The following is a 21,137-nucleotide window of genomic DNA, read 5'->3' as shown; positions in this document are numbered from 1 at the left end:
TTTATGTGTTGAAGGTGCTTTGTCATGTTCCAATGTTAAGCTCTGGGAGCCGACTGCGTGGGCGAGGCTTAATTCCAATTAAAATTAAAATAAAATTATGCCTGTATGCTGTATTCAAGGTGAATAAGTAGTACGAAGCATTTGCAATACTCTTATATGTAATCGCCAAAACGCAATAAGCAAAGCGTTTTAGCCTATACTTAGCATTGATAAATAACTTTATCCAAACGAAAACATACCTGTATTCGTGGTATATATTCCGAGTTCTTGAATTTTAAAAAATTCTTTCATATTTTCCTTTGTTTAATCCCTATTGAGCCGGTCAGTGACCCACGCGGATTTAAGAAATAGTTGCAATTTGTTCACTTTTAATTGGCCAGTGAATAGGCGATTTATTTTCGTATCCATATCACCATCAAAAGACTCTATGGCGTGAAATGTCTCACAAAATTAAGTCATATGAATACGTCGCGACAAGGCGGAAATTTGCTCATATTAGTGTGTCGGAAATGTTAAAAATTGGCCATGTCTTCTCAATGGGCCAATGGCATTTGTTATGCATGAATCATACATATATTAAGCTATTTTCAATGATTTTACTTTATAACAACTGTGTACGCGTGGACCCCCCGAAGTTTACTATACCTAATATATTGTGCTTTCAAAAATGAAAAGGATTATAATTCAACCGAAAAAGTTTTGTATAAAAATTATCAATGTTGTTTTTCAACTTGAAGATTTTATATAATAAAATAGAAAATACCATTTGATTGCACGCCAAAATGAACATCAAAGAGATTTATTGAAATTAAAAGGAATTTTGTTGACCATAACACCAAAGTATTATATACTAAATAGTGGATTTAGCGTCTTAAACATATAGCTTGAAGCCAATACAGACTTTTTTTAAAAACAGAAAGTTCCAAGTGGATTTTCCATCTCTAAATTCTGACCTATGAACTTGACATATGATCTGGTTTAGAGTCAAATACAGGACAGCTAGCCAATTTAAAAAAATTCCTAATTGGATTTTGTTCTTTAAATAAAAAAAATACAGTTTGAATTTGTCGGACGGATTAAGTGTTTTGAACCTAAATAGAAGAAGTTTTTATACATTGGGTAAAAACAATTTCTATTTTTTGTAACATCCGATTTTAAAATGTTCACAACATTATACTATACATAACCAAATATCCCTGAAAGTGAAGTGTTACGGGTTTCATTTTACCGCAAAATATTGATTGCGAAAACAATTTATCATTTAATTTCATTTATAAACAAATTTGATAAACAAGACTGTTGGCGATTGATAGACAAGTTACAATAGGCGATTCGTGCTACATATTCATGATATATACAAATGCATCAAAGAGGTAATTCCGATTTAAATCCGGAAACGTCCTTTTAGTAGCGGTAGTTTAGTTATTCTAATATCTCGGCATTCAGAGGACTCCGTTAGTAATTCCTTCAAATTCGACTGGTAATTCTGATATACACAAATCTACAGTTATCTGGCATGGGTACAAAATTAGGATTATTTGTCGGTATCTTCAAAGATGGCGGTTCCGAGAATAACAAAGCTTGTCAGATTCCGTGTGGATTAAAAAAATGGTAATTAAAAAATTTAAAATGAAAAATAAAAATTTTGATTTTCAATCGTTTCAAACAATATCGTGATTGTGAAAGCAATTCATTATTTTACATTGAGACCTACAATGGCCGAGTTTACGGTCGTAGATTGATTGCATCTACTTAGAAAAGCACGACCTCGAAGATCTACATCGTTTGGATGATCCAAAACGATTATAGACTCCTCATTCAGTATGGGATAACCAGCCTGTGGAATGATGTTCGTCAATAACGCTCTCCAAAAATGTAGTGAAAATACTGTACTTTTTAAAAAACCTTTAAATCTAATAATTTCGCAATTCCATAATCATACAACGCATCCATATTTTGATCAGAAAATAGACAAGCGTGTCATTCGATCGTTGCGATAAAGTTAAAATGGCGTAGTTGTCCCAACGAGTTTCATGGTCTTCAATACAGAAGTTTATATCAGAGGTCAAGCATAAATATTGAATGTAAACTTTGTCATAAGAAGAAGATAACTCTCATCGGTAAAAACCAGTGAACGCGGTTTTAATATGAGAGCAAGTTTGTTTTTTATATCATATCCTGGAGGGTATTAGGATTTGAAAAACGTTTCGAAAGTTGATTACGATATGTGAATTTATGCGGAAGACCATTTACCAATCTTACATCATACAGTAGCTCATTACGATCATGTAGTGATAATTGGATTAGTAGCGTGAAGTAGTTACAATACAGTCAATAACACTAAGATATAATTTATCGGATGTATTGATCGTTTATACCAGGTGCTTGTCCGCAGGACGTGACCGACACAAAACATTACGTGACGTTGATGACTTTGGTTGACAATAACTGGAGGGCAATGAATCGAACAAATTTATCACTATTGTGAGGAAGATAATACTCAAACAAATGCAAAATCCAAGTAAAAGCAAAATGACAATAGCCAGAATATTTGACTGAAACAGTAGTCTTTGGCTGACTGATTACAGTCCCTCAATCGAGTTTTATGTGTTCGGTATAATAGTACCACTGACTCATGCCTTTAAAAAGTAGATTTATTAAGATAGCCTTGTTTATGACTTCTCCCTAACGGTACAATTGACGTCATTATTCATACATACACAAGTAAGTCATTCAGAATAAAACAGCGTAAAGGGGCGACGTAACCGAGCCCAACTCGCAGGAGGCCTGAGGTCTTGACTCATTCTTATAAACGGTGAATCAAGCGAATCATGGCGTTCATAATTAGATTATTTCGGCGAAGGAATGTATTTTATATTGTATTCGGTAAGTTGAAGACGTCAAATATTGTCATACATCCTTTATTTTGGATGAAAACATATAATCGAGTCAAAAATATTTGTTTCGGTTCACCGTTTCCCACGACCTTAGAAGTCGTATTCGAATAAAAGTGTTATGCTATAACTCTAGAATATTTTGATGTTTTGATGAGGTTCCGGTCGAAATTGAAATGACAGAATACGAAAAATGCTTACGCATGCCATTCAACAGGATCTGAAATAATGATGTAAGGCGATGATACACACCAGTACGAGTGACGACTCGCCTAAAACTTTCAAAAACCCTGATGGTAAGTAAATTAAATAGCTATATATTCTTCATTTTAATCATATAAATCAAGGCCAACGTTACTTCGTTATTCTATCACTTGTCATCACGAAGTTGACGATCTTTTCATCTGAGACTGATGGAGCGTTGGGGTACGACAGTTTGTAATCACGTGGGTCACGTTGCTGGAAATTCATCAGTCGATGGCAACCATTGAACAAATTATTTACAATAAATCACTTCGCGGTTGCAATTTACACCAAATAGACCGTTTGACTGCAATGTATTATTATGAAACGAAAAAGTGGCGAATGACGAGAAATTGCTGGTATGTTTGCCTGTCTCACGTTGTATGGTATTAATTTATTAAAAGCTATACGAAAAAAGCTATATGTATTGTGTTTGAATAGTTTGGAATTTACCAAACTATCTTTGAGGATATAAGGTAATTCATCATTGCAACACAGTTTATTGCGAATAAATTCGGTAGCAATGTCAGAAAGGGACACAAGAAAGTTCACGGTTCTTTCTAAAATACATTAATTTTAAAATTTGATTTAGTTAAGTGGGTTAGTTCGGCTTATGATAATACTAAATATGTTTTTGTTTTGTGGAGTCTTTTGAAGATTTTGTTATTATTGGGAAACCAAAATTTTAGGGTCGTAAGACAAGAAAGACGACAATCTTCCGGTGTGCAACCGCAGCAATAACGAACCTAACGATCAGCAGAAAGCGCGGCATTTTTGCATGTATGTATTTTCATTCGCACCAGTGAATTTTTTCAAAATATTGACATTCGAGCCAAAAAATCAAAACGACGGGCGAAATCTGTGCCAAAAAATAAAAAATAAATAATGAAACCAACCTTTAAATAAAATTATCGAAAAGCTAATATGAGGTACGCTACAAATTTGTTAGTACTACCGTGACGGGCGATTCAAAATAAAAGCTCTTTATCTGACTGAAATCATGATTGTAACATGTGCAATCTATTGGGTGTCTATGGGGAAATCAGACGACAATTCAAAGAAATACATTCTGTTATTTTGGAGAGACAATCTTATGATTGTGACAGTTGCAAATAATGATTTTTTATTTTGACACTTATCTAAGAGGTAATAGCTTTTTGAGAGTCGGTATATCCTTCCTACTTTACCGCTGACGACAGAATCATTCATAAACCACTTGAATTGGGCTAATAAATGAGCCATCGCAAAAGTCTAATTCGACTTCAATTGCTATCGAAATGGGATAAAAGCTAAGTAGGCGCCGTGTATTTCTTAACAAATTTGTAAAATATACTCGAATTCAACGTTCATGAATATAATTGAATTTACTAAAATACCTATATGTTCAGGTGGATTGTTCGATGTTAAAGTGTAAACGGAATTTTGACTTTGATTGATGAGATGAATGTTGCAGTGAATCAAATTCATTGTTTACTTCTTTATTACATCTTTCCCCAGTCTTTCTATTGTTTGGTATAATTAACATTTCAAAAATGGCATCTTATGGAAATCTCGATAAATACTTGGAGAACGACCTTCAGAGGACAGTTTCACAAGTGGTGTGATATTTTCAAAATTACATTATCGTCACAATGGCTATAATATACTTGCACGAGATCTGCGACTGGATAACTCGTATTGCCACATAAGGGTATCAAATGTGAATAATGGTAATAATCGTTTCAACACCAGGCATCACCGGTATACACTGCCTGACCAATATATGACAAAATTAAACTGCTTTGAAATACCAGTTAATTTTTCGATTTTCTCGTCTTTCGCTTCAAAAAGAAACTAATTATGATTGACAAGTGTCACGCGATATATTGGTATTTTCAGTATGTTTGTTCTTACTTTACCAGTTATAATTGAACAGATTGGTGTCGTCGGGTATCGGGTTTGATACAATTTAAAACCAGAAGTTTGTAACTTTTGAATGACAATTCCACTTGTTGACCCAGTTTTACTGTCGTCAAGATGCGAATTTGAGAGTCTGAAAATACTTAATTTGATCATTTTTTATAGGCGCCGATGATTAGTTTAAAAATGTTCGGAATTAATGCGATATTACTAAGTCTAAGGCAGTACTTATTGGTTCGCAATATGGATGTCCGTTATTGTCAGATACAGACAATGTGACTTGATTACTGAATTCGATTGATATGACTAAAATCGAGTTTTGGAATGATGCTTCGAAATAAGATGATATTGATTCTCTGAGTTGAAAAATACTTATGAATCTTAAAAAGGGTTTTGATGAAATTTGAAATAAATATGAGAACATAATATTGAACATTTTCAAATTCAATATATATTTAAAATGGTGGAAGAATCTTAAAAATTACTACTGCTTTATTGCTAACATTATCTTACAGTGAAAGCAACCTTATACAGCCACTGTGAATTTAATATTAAGTATTGTCATATTGAATTATCTTATGCCTATACTTGCTATATGCCTATTAGCTCATCACTATCATATTTTGGCACGCATGTCTCATTCCTAGCGACTTACGTAGTTCTTGGTTGAACCGCAACATTAGCCTGTCACCTTCGTCGTCACCTCCTTTCTGGAAGGTGTTAAAATTCAATTTACTGTGATTGATTGATATGAATATGATGTGCAATATAGGCAGGGTTGAAGGATTGAAAATATCAACGATAGTGTTGCCAATTTGGACTGGACTTTGTATTTCTTTTCAATGCACTCATTTCCAGTTTTATGATTGATTTTGTACCGTTGAGCATGTGGTAGCAATTTTCCATTTTTATAAATATTTAAGTGACGCTTTTTTACACCTTTTACTATGAACAAACAATCAGAAACTGATAAGTCAGAAACAACTATTATTGTAAGAAACGTATTTTTCGGTTCGGAGTTTCCGATGGAACTGACAGTTAAAGAAATAGACAAAATAAAAAAATTTAGATGTTATAGTGAGTATGTCGATAATCAATTGTTTATTTGACTTTAAAATTGTGTTATCTCAAAGGCCAATTATTACCAACATACCAAAGAAAATTCACATCTGTAATGCAATTTTGGCGATACGATCGCGTGAAAAAGATTTTGAAAACGCAAATTGAATCGTTAATTTGTCATAGCTAACTACGAGTGTCTTCAAAAAAGGATTTGTGGTATTGGCGGATGAAAATAATGACCAAACACTACAATTTAAATCTCTCTTGTTTTCATTGGCACATTTTGAATCAATTTCAGCCACATTACCGACAGCAAAACCCAAATGTCGTCATATAAGGCCCTTTTTGTATAGAAAGAGATCCCAATTTACGATATAATCTAACCACGACTTTGAAAGGGCCGATGAAGATGGCATGGTTACTCTCCACACAAATAATCACTATTTTATCGCACTGATAGTGCAATATAAGTGGTTATGGAATATCGAAAACTTACAGAGAAGTGCCAATTGTGGGGCAATTCACAATTTCATACTTCCATTGACGAGTTATAATAGGATTACAAACAAGGTGGTTAAAATCAAAAGATGATGATAAAAGTGTGTGAACCGTGTTCAAAATTGCGAAATGTCGTGTTGTACCGCAAAACTGACTATTTTCAGAATTCTGACATAGGATTTAGCAGTAAGTGGGCTTTAACGCTGTGTATGACGACAAGTGGTTGCAATTTATATAATCAAATTAACATACGAAAATAATCAACTTTCGTGGCCCATGCAAAATACGCATGTAGAAAATATGAAATTGCCTTATCCCAAAGAAAGGGATTCGAAATCGTTCTTTTTTGTCAGCGCACGATATTGCGTGCGTACGGCATGTGGCCTTGTTTTTTGTAACAGGTGTGGCATCTTTTGTTAGATAAGCCAGATGTGGACACTACTTTGTCACTTTTCATAATTTTGCTTTTAAGTTCAGTGACGTCATAGCCGGAATAGGATTCAACGACAATTGTCTTTCAACGTTAGCGGACCGATAAAGCTTTGCCCTGCCGTTTTATGACATTATAATAATCGAAAGTATGGCAGTACAAAATGCACAAATCTAGTATTAGCTTTAGTTCGGGTCGTGGGTGCAAGACAATTTACTTAATTTTGATAAATGGATATCAAATTACGAATTTTCCAGATTGTGAAATAAATACAAAATGTAATATTTTGATTAATCCAGAAATCAAATATGAATTGTGAATTCAAATAGAAAAGTAAATCACGCTAAAAAACTATAAAAATGTACTTCGGTGCCTAATATTTTGTTCATGGAAGGCCTATTTAAATTTGCATTTATATTTGGTGAAATTCGACTCCTACCAAATAACTGTACCGGAAACTGATTGCATTCATAGTTGGGTGGTTAAATGCAACTCCTACCACATCACGTGTCCGGTCGTGTTATTGTTAAAACTGCGACGTATTCTGCCGGTATAGTTTTCGTTATCAACAAGTCGTCGCCAGTCAGGCGCCTTACCTCTATATAATATAAATCATCGCATTTCGAAAGAAAAAAAATATTTGTAATTTCAAGCATGCTAAGCCTGCAATAATACAGGAATGACCCTTGGGACAAGATCATCAGAGAGTAGAGGTCATACCTATCGGAAAGTTATTGCTTCGGTTATGAAAGGCAGCTTATGTATATTGTAATGATAATCCTGAACGTGCTTTTTTGTGTGATGATCTAACAATTTATAATGTGCCGTTCCGGTGCCACAACGGAATGCTTATGGCAATTGCTGCCATGCGGTTGAAGTGAATATAAAATTTAGTGGCATTTGATAGTGGTTTGGAATAAAGTACCCCAGCAGTAAATGTCACATGACAATTGGAAAATTTGTATTTATATCAACACTCCCCAAACGAGACAAAAATACAAATAATAATATCGCCGATGTTTTGAGGGAATGAGACATTGAAATTCGAATTAAATTTACTGGACATTCAATATGACTAAAGGCCACTTCGTCAAAACTATTTTGTTCATTTAAAAGTCTCTATTTTATTGGGTATGCTTCGTTCATCGCTGTGATTACAATTTTATATCTCGTTTAGAACAACCATGAAACACCCATAAATCATTCTTTTGAGACTCCAAATACATATGGCTCAAGCTAACATGAGAAAACACATTAATGCTATTCCACATTATTGAATCCAAGTTAAAACCTTTTCTAGTTAAGGTAACGAGGTTGACCGCAGAAAATCAAAAGGTTTTCCAGTTATGGTAACGAGGTTGACCGCAGTTACATCTAATTGTAATTGAAACGCTAAAAATCGTTGGAAATTAATTTAACGGAAGTCTATTTTTGTACTAAGTAGAATTCTATCCCATTCCTGATAGGCGTTGTGTAACTGACATTTGAAGAATTAGTAAAATTCAATAAAATCGATTTGAGTAATAATTAGGGAGATAGGCAATTAACTTTTACGAGAAAGTACATCATATTGTCAAGCTTTATCTAACAATTACTCGTAATCCTATATGAAGAGAATTTAAGTGACAAAATTAGTTATTTCATAGTAAATTAAAAAATTGTATATTTTAATTTTATTAGATTTAATAATGAGACTGTTGACTAAAATAAAGAAACGACTAAAATTAGCTTTTATGACATATAACAGGTAATACTGTAGAGCTGTTTTAATCCGAAATTTATTAGCAACATAAAAAGTTCATTCAATAATAAAACTTTTGTTAGTGTATGATTGTACACAAAAGTTTCAGTAATCTAGGACGCTTCGCGCAACAGTTGTTTACTCCAGATAGAATATATCTTAAATTATCTGGGTGTATCTGTAAACCCATCCGAGGCGGAAGACACGAGTAATTGCTGGGACAAGTTTTTTTCTGAAAATGTTCTAAAGACTTGACACAACTTGTGGGAAAAATCAAGGTTTTTACATTCTCACACATCATGAATCAACCCGTCTTCGGCCACCCAACTTTAGTATGCAATTACGTTCAATGATATACATGTTTACAAGTAGAGGAGATCATAATTTAGACCCGGTCACTAAATATATAGCCAGTGAAATTGGGTTGAATTGCTTTGTTTGATGACAAAACGATGTAGCTTTTCAATGGTGGGATAACTGGTCGTATTGGGTAATTTATATAAATGCTTAAAATAGGCATTATATTACTTTAATTTGCGGACGAACATAATTTTGGGCGTCACAAAATGTTATGAGAACATGAGGTTAAATAAAGAAAATCGGAAATTACGCGGATTCAAGAAAACAACTGTAGTTATGAAAGATTGACTATAAAGCACTGTTTACGTCTATTGGTAAGCCTGTGGTGGGACAACTTTTCATTTCCTTGTTCTGTTTTACGACAGTTACACAATGTTAATTAGTTTGATACCCTTGAAGCTCTTGCCAAATGTAAAGTGGTTCGATTCAACCTCCTGTAATGAAGGTTAGATTACTCTGGCTACGTAAATAATACGTACAAGTGTGATTGATACATCACTTTGTGGTTTTCCAACAAATCCCGACAATTTAATTTATTGTTCAAGCCGGAAATCTACAGGAAAGGACAACAGAAAAGTACGCATCAGTGGCGGTTACAAGTAATATCCGAAGACTGACGGACGATGTCAAAAGCAGCATCTGTCTGCCAGCATGATTTAATTATCGTGTATAGTCAAAATCGTTGACGTACGTTGTCGCAATGTTATGGCCTCGGTACCCAATCCACACCGGCTGTTCAAAACTTCCGAAATTCATTATAATGACAGTTGCACGATAAAAATGGCATAGTAAAAAGAGTAAAGAAGAATATACGGTGTTGGACTTATAGAGGTGTCAACGATACAACAAAGTATACATTTGCTCCTGGAAGGCGGTAACGCGTCTTTGAAGAGATGTTTTACGATGCCGAGGCGCCAAAGTTCATGCACGCGTCAAGTCGTGTGTTCACCCTTTATGGTAGAAGCATTGTTATCTTTTAAATTTTCACAAGGGAAATAGCTAGAGTCCTGGGAGCTAACGATGACATGAACGAATCATCCGTGTGACTTGAGGTTGTCTCCTTCGGGATATCAAGAATGCGGTACAACAAAGCGATAATGGCAATCCATGCCATAGCGGGATAGGCTTGATACAAGGCGGTACATATTACCATCGGTGCCTCGATTCTGCGAGTTCTTTTGTGATGGAGCTTTGGATAACCGTGCCAGGGTGAAAGGTCTCGAAACATCAGCATAGCGCTTTGTACCGACAAAGAAGATAACGATTTAAATTAGCATAAGAAAACGCATTTTTAATGGATTCCATCACTGATGGGCGTTTGAAATTAAAGCCTACCAGACTAAACGTCTATAGTTACATTTTTCTTTTTGCAATTAACGAAATCTCACACGAGACAAACACTTAAATAGCTAAACCCCACATCAAAAAGTTAATGTTAAACCATGCTATTGAGAGGCCGCAATAAATTTTTATCGGTATATATTCAAATCCAAATTTAGGTTGGACAGACTTCTTTCGCTTGCATACGTACGAAATTTCACCAACTCATCAGAACAGAATAACACCGTCCATAGTTAAAAGAGAAAGTAGAAATCTGAACAGTCAGGTAACCGACCCTCTCTAACCAGATGTCAATGGTATTATCGTAAAGATTGATAACATCTCATTCATTAATTGTTAAACATCAAAGCGATTTTAAACTACGATGTCTGAAGTCACCGTCCTCAAAATGTTTTCATAAAAATGATCAAAAACGAAATAATTGTTCAAGCCCTGGAACATTTTTGAATGTAAAATTGCAATGTTATAACAAAGCCGCTCTGAGAGTTTGATTCGACTAAAAGTGAATATAAAATAACGCAAATTATCTAATGTTTATACGCTGCAATTTAACAAAAAAAACGAGTTTTCATTAGGTTATTTCAATTCAATTCTTCAATTCGATTGCTAACATTATGTAGTAAAAATGAAATCCCCAAAAGTCAAAACTTTCGCCGCGTAAACAAATAACATTTGAAACCACCTGTGCCCGAGTACAAAAGGTTTGTAAATTGTGTTACAATGGTTTCTCAGCAACCCCAATTCATAAATTTTATTGAATAAAACAAAGTACGGCAGAAGTAAATTTAATAACCAATTTCTGGTTTCGCCAACTATCTATTGACTTCAGTCATCAAAGCAAACTAGCCGCGACCATATTCCCCAACGATCCAACCGCAAACTCATCGAATTAAGTATTGAGTATGAGAAGGTGTATGTGAGAGGCATTTAAAGAATTCTTTGTTTACACTCGTAAAACGCATCAAGGGAATGCGGCACATCTGAACTATGCTTATTTCGAAGAGGAATAAAATATCGAGTTCACCAGAATGGCACGAGATTATAATGGTCTTCAATGAAAATAAAATTGGAATTCGTAACACGAATCACGAGGGTAAAAACAAATATACTTTATGTAAAACAGGAAATGACATTTTTTGTGACAAAACTTTCAACAGTGAGCTTGTCAATATATGAGAGGAATGCGATTGATGCTACGTCAACATTTCTACTACATACTTTACATTCCTAATTGGAAAGACCGATTCGGAAGAATACTTTGCAGACTCATGCAATCTAGGAAAAAATTCAATTTTGAAAACCAAATTTTTAGCCAGATTTTAAAAATATATAAATTAATCAGGCATAAATTTAAAGGTGTTATACATTCCAGACCAAATTTGAATTAGAAAAAATCGGCAATTCCCCAATTTGTTAAAATTTGACGGTCAATGAATGAATGGCAAAATACAATCATGGGTTCTGATCATTATCACGAAGTTATATCCTGATATTATCGTGGACATTTCCGAGGGATATTGCTTGATATCTTGACATTGTCAATCGAGTCATCACATAAAACAAATCGGAAAATTATGGACCGTTACGGCAACCTCAAAGAAATGTCTCCGCAAATTACAGTTGTCTTTGATATAAATTAGGATACGCGACGTAATTATATTTGTCTTCGGAAAAATTTGTACGGAAAAAATAAACAGGTCAAATATAATAAGAGAGGTTAATGCTTTCATAGCTGAAAGCAAATTTAATGGTTGGATAATGGTTTCTACCATTTACCAAAAGTTATTATTTTTTTATTGAATACGGATTGATTTTTTAACAACGTAACCCATAATTTTGAAGTATTTTTGCGACAGATGGTGCTATTTTTCTCTCCACTAAGTGCCAATTTTAACACTTTTAGTGATGATTTTCATAAGATATTTCGTTTATAAACAGTTTTTACTACAAACGAAACATAAGGAAACACGCATACTTTCGATTTTGTCAAATGAAAACAAAGAAATGACAAGATTTTTATCGGCATATCAAGAGAGGTCAATTTTGTTTCGGACTATGTTTTCGCCCATAGAAACTAGAAAAACAGAAAATATTTTTCATTATTGCATGTCATTACATAGGAGGGAACTTGGCCTATATATTGAAAAAAAAAGCCTCCAACCGACCGACGACAGTTGCTGTCATTATGGGGGGAAATTCTGATGAATCATGGTGGATGATTTTTTATATTTACGCACGTACTTTTCATGACTACAGGTTCGGTAATACGACCACCTTATTATTAATGCATGTGAGTATCGCCCTAAAGACGCTAAGCAGATGCCTCACTTAGAGCCAAGGCTACGGAATCCATGTGTAAGCGCGGTTCAAAATGTACATACATTATAGATGCAAAGATGTCAACTTTAGATTAGATGATTCAGATTGCCTCACCACAGGAGACTTGTCGCGTGAAAACAACATTTTAGAAAAATGTTCATTTGTTTTTTTGACGAAATTAAAGAAATTACATCACTCGGAAGCGAAAATTAAACATATATGTTAATAATGAAATGAATACAACAGGTTGCAATCGTCATTAACCACATTGGTGTTGTTTTCCAATGAGCTAATCTATACAATACGCTTCCTCAACTTTAAAACCATTAAGGTAGATCGGGTCGCACACCACAGAGAATACAACAACAAATAGTCCAAATACGCGGTATATTTTCAAGCACGTGATATCGGTGGCGCTTTGTTGCTACATCATTAAAAAAAGATTTGCTATCGTCCTTGGAGGTACACGGTAGATTATTTTAAAAAAGAGATCGTGTCCAGAATAACTCTTAATTCTCAGTTAGATTCTATATATTATAAACAGTATAATATTCGCTCATTGCTAATTTTGAGGATGACTTCATTTGACAATATTAATTATGTAAGACGTATATGGAAACTTTTGTAACGCAATCAAATAAAGATGACGTTTTAAAGCTGCCACGTGGCTAACCCAAAGGTAAAACGACAGCTGCGTAAAATTATTAGAAAGTAAGATTTCACAAATAAACGCCATTGAACGACATGCAAAACACTTGAATGACAAAACCGATTGATCCCAAAAATTATAGTATTAAACTTTCAGTTCTAGAAGTCATGACGACATAAAATTTTTGATACTCATCTTTGTACCATAACGAACAGCAGATATTTCAAATTAGATGGAGAGTGTATAATTATTTCAGTTCTGTCTAAAAAGGTCAATATTCGTGCAAATAAAGAGACTCTAAAACCAATATTACAAGATAACAAAGCCACCGACAAATGCGCGGGCGTTTTTACACCTGTGACCGAATCTATCTGTAGATTGTCTTTGTGACCACACTTTATGAAAGGCGGTATAAATACTGTTCTTATACGTCTGGTCGGCTAGCAGAAACACTGAACACAGGTGTCCAAAATGAAAATTACGTTATGTAATTTGTTCCGGAAAAGATAAATTGTGTATCGATGCGCTAGTGTGTGTATTCCTATATAAGATTATTTCATTTCAGAAAATTAAAGATCAGTAACATCATTTGAAAACATTTCAATACCGATTCAGGTATGGCCATTGTATTGTAACTAAGTCAATGTGAATGCTTCGAAATAGACAAACTTAATGTTATTAAGTATGGCTCACGCTCTACCAAGTATATATCATGTCAAGTTGTGTTTCAATAACTCTTTAAAACTGTCAAGGATAACTTTTTACTTCAGTCCATTATTTACTTCCGGATAATGAAATCGCCACAATTGTCGTTTCAGTTATCACTGGGAAACCGCTATTCACTATTTATAATATTCATTGTCTATTTTGAAATATATTAATATTTATTTAGTGTTTCATAAATATTGGTTCTGGTCTTAGATAATGTCCAGTACAAGTGGACAATCATGAAAGCTGTTACTTTTACTGTAAACATTTGGTTCCGGTAAATGATAACGAATTTTTTTATTTTATTTCAATCCTATTTTTTTTTATTCAAAACACGATTAATTAACTATTTGACTGAATATTAATATTAATTGAGAAATGTATAACTTTCAAGATAGTGTGGACATTTTATAAAAGCAAAGTATTGGTTAATCATGTTCTTAACCAATGACGCCACAAACGGGTTAATTTTGTAATGGGTTAATTTTGAATATAAATTTTTTATGGAATTCTGGTTAGGAATAATAAGTTTGACAACTTGATCGCAATATTCTGGGAAATTAAGTCCATTGGCTGTGAAACCGCTGGGAAAAAGATATCAGTATCGCTTACACGAGTGAAAAATGTGTCCGTCGAAAAGTGAACTTCAGTACACAAAGCGATGGGCCGACTTTCGTTACCAAAACGGAATGGGATAACCTATTCATTTATTATTGTAAGGTACCGGTATTTGTCCCTTGAATGGGTTCAATTTCAATTAACAGTGAAAATCCATTCAAGCTGACGAATATTTTACGAGTCTACAGATAAGATTTAGTAGATGTGGATCAAATTGTCGCCAGCTCATTTTAACGATTCCTGGCTGCGGAAATCAAGGCATTCCTAACCTAATCCTTGGACAGATCGAATACGCAAAACAGACCTTACAGGCACATGATGATCGAACGCGCTTTTTTCAATTTAAAAAACAAATGGGATGCGGGGATGGGTCAAAAAGGCAAATTTTATGTTAATGAACTATAAATATAACCGGTGTCGTCAGGCTGTAAACTCATGTAAAAGTTTCACCTTTGCAAAATGGATATTCGTAAAGGGCCTAGGTTCAACATTCAAGCGGCTGTTACGACACCCATAACGTTTGATTTTGGGCTATAATAATGGCGAGTAGGCTAACTATAGAATGAAAGTGAGTCATATTTTTCGACAAGTACACGACCAAACGTTACAGAGTAATTTATAACGATAAAAAATTTAACAACCAGTTCGGAAATAAATTCAGTTGGTCACCACTTCCGACGACGAATCACTAATTGTTTTCATTGTTGAATAGAATTAAAACAAAAACTAGATAAGCGATTAGTTTTCCCGATAACGAGCGAACTTTTAAAACCTATTATCCTCTTATTATTGAATAAGAATAGCGTAATTGTCCTCAAATTAACTAGCTATTGACCTAAATCGTAAGAGTAGCAAATTACTGGCACAGGTGTGTGATAATTAGGGCAAATCTTCAAGTAGCAAAGTATCGTTAGATTGGATATAGACCTCCCGGTACCCAAACAAAGAGAGCGAAACGAGGTAATGATACCAACAATAGTTTGAAGATCGTACATTAAAGGTCAAATGCTCTTGATAGGATTAGATTTACGACAAATCAATTTAATCGAAGGTGTTAGTTAGGTACAAATTTACGGTCCTGGAAGATTAGCTTTTTTTTTTTTTTGAATAAATATCAAACGTAATATTTATAATTCATTCAGAGATGCTAATATTATTTCAAGAAAAAACACGGTCCTCAAAAATCTTCATTGGATTTATTTATAAACGGTTCTAATCATTGACAAGTCGGGATTGTTTTATCTTACCAGATCAAACGATAATATTTATAACCCGTCAATTTTGTCGCCTTCTAAGTATCTTTCAAAATAAACACTTCTCCGTCGTGGCTTAGATCTTAAAAACCGTTATAAGCCGGGACTATAGGTACCGGTAGCATGTGTCATGCGACAGGTCTTTTAAATTAATAAAAAATAATAAAATATCAAAAATTCTAACACCAGTTACATCACCAGTGGAACAAACTAGAAAAGTTTTTAATCGCCGGTAAAGTTTCCCGCTTTTAAAAAAGCTTTTTCAAATCTCTGGATAGTGTCTTGCGACAATAGCGAGTACGTATCAAGTTACGTTTTGGTTAGTAAAATTTAGGATTACGAATTTCGTCGGTTGTATTGTGATTTGTGAATTCTTTTAACTGAAAATGGGAGCCTTTTCATTAACCAAACCCTGGGGACGTGACAAATTCGATTTAAACAGTGCGACAATTTATTGATACTCCACTAATAGACTGAAATTGCAAGAAACGACAAAATATCGGTATAATTATAAGTATTATTAGGTTACATATATCATTTTATTGTATGCTTACAGCAAATGTGGCTATTCAAACATCACACTCAGTTGTCCATTTTTTTACTCTTTTTTAAAGGTTGACACATCATGAAATTCGCTACAAAGTGATTCGTCGCCCCCGCCTTGGTTAGAATTCAACGTTAAATATTTTTTTTCTGACAAGGAAAATGTCATCTTTGAACACAAAATCCAATATTTGCCTTCGATTGTTCGACAAGTTTATATTTCGAGGGTTGATCATTTTTAAGTAAAGAAGAGGCGCCAGGGGCTGTGCAATCAAACACGAAAACCTATTTGCAGTCGAATCACATTAAAGAAAGATTACACATGACAAAGCCTATCCGGAACATACCGGGGTTACCAAGGCAGGCTAGCAAATAAATAGATTAAATGGACGGATGAAGTTACACGCCTGGGCTTGACAAGCTTACAGAAGAGCGAAACGTGAATTAAAACTGCATTATCGGGCTGTGAATCCAGAGGCAGCAATGTTATACGAGGAGAAAACAACATGCACTGTTACTATTTCTTACTGCAGTTTGCATTATATATCAATATCTATCCTTTTGAAAAAAAACATCTGTTTCAAACGATTACGCTTCAAGATGAACAAGAAATTGATGTACTGGATGACGGTAGATATAAAACTTATGCATGGCGATAAGATTAGACACAGCCAAATTGAAGAATTCGCGCAAATGGTTTTCTCGCGAACGGCACAAAAATTTCTTTAATCAGCGAATTGCAGGGTCGCGCATATAGTTTTCTTGCAAACGACGAATATTCTGAACAATTTGAGATCCGTCCCACAAACTAGAACTACACTGCTCAATTTTATCAAGCACTGGGTACATTCCTCGCTAATGTTATGCTAAGCGCTTCGCGTTGTGACTATTTGTTTACTTTGACGGTTCATCCGCTCGTTGTCTCACTTAATTCACGACTTAGATGTCAATCCATCATATTCATGATTTACGATATTGTCATATTAATATTCATAATCGTGTTCCTTATTTATCCAAATATTAGAATGTGTGTGTACTTTCCGAGAAATAATATATGCTACTGTGAAAGGGTAAAAGATAAAATCTTACCTGGTGGACACGTGCAGTCCGAAGTCGATCTTCTTGCACGTGGCTTCACTTCTTCTTCCAGCATTCTCTGTAATGTAAAATAATAAATGATTTTAATTTTAATATTTCATAATAATAAATGAATTAGTGGAGAAGAGAGGTGCTTCAATATAATTATAGTTCAAATAAACTATATAATTAATTCTCGTTTCAGAGTTATCTATACATAAAATTGTGTACAATACTGTATATTTAACCCCTCCCCTGTATCGTATAAACGCATTCGTCTTTGACGGATTACACTGACTTTACTTTACACATGATTGCCATTATATATTGGTAAAGCGCAAAAGGTTGAAAATATTGTTTTGCTACTTATAAGGGGCGGTGGAATTAGCATATCTCGCGCGTGGCACATCAAACCTGCTTATGCCGACAATTTCCTTTGCTAAATATGATTCAACTCGACCCGGCGACTTTTGTCTCAAATATTTTACGCTTGATATATCAACAGCAAATATAGGGCTCGCTATTGCCAATATCACATTTCCCAGATTAGTGCCGGTATTTTACTCAAAACTTAAATGAATGTAATTACCACGTCCGTCAAACAGTATACTTGCTGGTACGCTAAAATCGAAAATATACCGCAAAAGTGATTTGTCTTCAATGGTCTGATGGACAAACCAAAACTGCTAGAAATAATGCAGTGTTTACTAGAATTTCATAGCAGTTCGTTTATGCGACTTTCGAGCGAAATATCCAATATCCGGGGTATATCGAATAGGTTATCAATATTTTGCTCATACTTACACAAAATACTAAATATTCAAATGAATAACCGACTTCAAATTGCTTTGAGTAGTAGATCAACTTTTAGTATATCCAGGTACAAGTTGTACAGAATGATAATGAATGTCTACGAGGTAAAAATGCATGAGCATCAAAGCGGCGGGTAAAGATAGCAAAAATCGATTAGTTTTTATACTTTTAAATTGCAGAGCATTATTGCGTTTTTAAATGTTTCTTTGAACATTGCTTTACGACCATCGATGACATATTTAAATGCATTGAAATACCACGTAATTTGGCACCTCAAGATGCAAGCATGTCACTTTTTGAATCGGAAATATTGCGAGACAACAAACCAATATCCAACCGAGTGTGGATGACAAACAGTGAGTCAAACCAAATATTAGTTTGCGAAAATCAGGAGCGGGTTTCCGGAAACCTTCCTTCAGTTTTTAATCATATTGTCTGTTGTATATTATCTTTGTGAATGACTAAATTTGGCACTTTTGTTGCAAAACAATAAAGCTTTGCGAATAATGATTTGAGTAACTAAATCATAAACGTGTGCAAAGCATCTATTTGTTCACGCTGTTACATCGTAATTTTTGTTCTTACTAGTAGGCGCTTGCCCGGTGTTTAACGAGACACATAAATATGGCAGTTAGGTATATTATAATGGTTGAAACATCATAAAAACGAAGACTCGGGAGGATTTGTGGACTGAGCGGGTCCGTAAATATATCACACTCAAGGACAGCTTGGCGTAAATTAGGAAATTCCAATCTGTTGGCCCCATGAAAGTGCAGTGCATACAAACAGGCAAATTCTTAACTACAACCATAGGTTATGGACCATAACTTGAACAGTCGCGTTTATGAGTCTTACTTTAAACGGAAGAAATTCACCCTATTTGCTTTATCTCAATATCATTTCGCTATAAAGTTAATGACGAAGGGACTTAAAGTCGTGGTTTTTACTATTGTTTGCACCAAATACTCTTTTTGTTGAATTTACGCAAGGGTGCGTTCGTGTATAATAAAGGTTGATGATCTTACTCGTACAGCAAATTTGGTGGCTCGGTTGCTCACAAATATTTATCTAAATAATATATTAGTAAAACTATAGAATATTCAAATCAACGTCCTAAAAACAACAGTATTATAGAGTTAAGTACCTAACACCAACAGGACAAATACTGACGAGTACTTTATAAGCAAAGGACTCTTGGGGAAAAGCGTTTCATCAAAGCGGGAAAAATAATGGACCACACAGCTTGAGTGCCAAAATCTGTGTCGATCACGAACCGCTACTTCACGATATAGTGATAGTGAGGTCACTGAAACAGACCACAATAGGGACCAATTTGATATACATTGTCTTTTATCTGGCCTCAATGGCACTTCTGAGAGGCCGAAGACGGAAGATGAGTCCTTGTGACTAAAGGCACCCAAGGCGCTTAATTTCCATAACAGTAGGCTTATTTAGCCAAACGCGAAATTTCGATACGGCAATTTAGTACGATGGGATTTTAGTTTGATTAAATGCTGAAATCTAAAATGCACACAAATCACAGGAAAATGCGAATCAGATGTTTTTTCTATACCTTTGTGTAATTACTATATTTCATTCTGGTGGCATTTTCAGATTAGCTCGATCTTATACAGTAAATTCAATTATTCTATTTTATAACAAACAAAAGCAATTAATTTTCAGAAGTACACACAACCTGGTACATTTATCCATATGTCCATTTCAGTACGTGTTGAAGCATAAGTACTTCTTCTGAGTAAAGTAGCATTGCACCCTTGAAGACAACTTCTAATTGTTGCCCTTGAGTGTTTACCCAAAAGATAAATACACTTGGTGGCGTCAAATCAGTATTAAGCTAGGCAAAATATATTTTGCTGTCTGTACTAATCGTCTTCGTACAAATTTACGCTATTTTCACATGGCCAAAGTTAAGTTCATTATGGAGCGCAATGAACGGATATGTTACTTTGAGAACCTATAATTATTAACAGATTGAACAGTTAAGTGTAGAAATGGCCATATGGCCACACTGGAAGTTTAAATGGCCTCACCCGTAGACGGCATATTGGGCTGCCATTTGACAGGACTATACAATTGCGAGAAAGCTTGGAAGATATGGACTTGTCCCATTGCAACTATGACATAAGCAAACGTACGAACAGATTAAACATAAGTACCCGACAAATAGCACCATCGAGCCTCGTTTTATTTTGTCTCATACTTAGAGCGTGTAAATGGATATCAAGGTTACTAAAGTAAAACGATCAGCTGTTATGATGATTGCAACAGTCTCGTACGGTTATGTAGAATTAGGCCGTGGCGATAATTTCAAGCCGAGTGCAGCTACAATAACACTACCGTTGTGGCATATGCAAAAGGTAAACAATGGCGTTCGCGGGAGGTCCTTTTCGCAACTAGCCGCGAAACATGTTACCGCAAATGGTAGACTCTATATTCAACTTCTTTTCGCAGGACGACATAGTGTTAAAATGATGGCATACATTTAGAATTGCCGACTTGAACTTTGTATAACACTGGATATCAAATACTTCAGCAAAATTAGACTGAAATAAAAACTTTACAGTCTGGCGCAGTAAATTAATTTAGGTATTTTCACCAAATTATATCTATAGACTTTTAATAATTTCATCTTTTATTTTTTAAATCTTTCATGAAACACTTCAATGTT

General features: G+C 34.6%; 1 protein-coding gene across 1 annotated transcript in view; it reads right to left on the bottom strand.

Moving 5' to 3' along the window:
• Nucleotides 1-21,137, bottom strand: part of LOC144411710 (uncharacterized) — a 32,592-nt gene that overhangs the window by 9,868 nt on the left and 1,587 nt on the right. The window contains exon 2 of the mRNA XM_078117760.1: nt 17,648-17,714. Coding sequence (XP_077973886.1) covers nt 17,648-17,714 — 67 coding nt within the window. The remainder of the gene's footprint in view (nt 1-17,647; nt 17,715-21,137) is intronic.

The sequence above is a fragment of the Styela clava genome, chromosome 11 (genome assembly GCF_964204865.1).
Source record: "Styela clava chromosome 11, kaStyClav1.hap1.2, whole genome shotgun sequence".
Classification (NCBI taxonomy): Eukaryota; Metazoa; Chordata; class Ascidiacea; order Stolidobranchia; family Styelidae; genus Styela; species Styela clava.
This window is presented reverse-complemented; position numbering and strand designations above follow the sequence as displayed.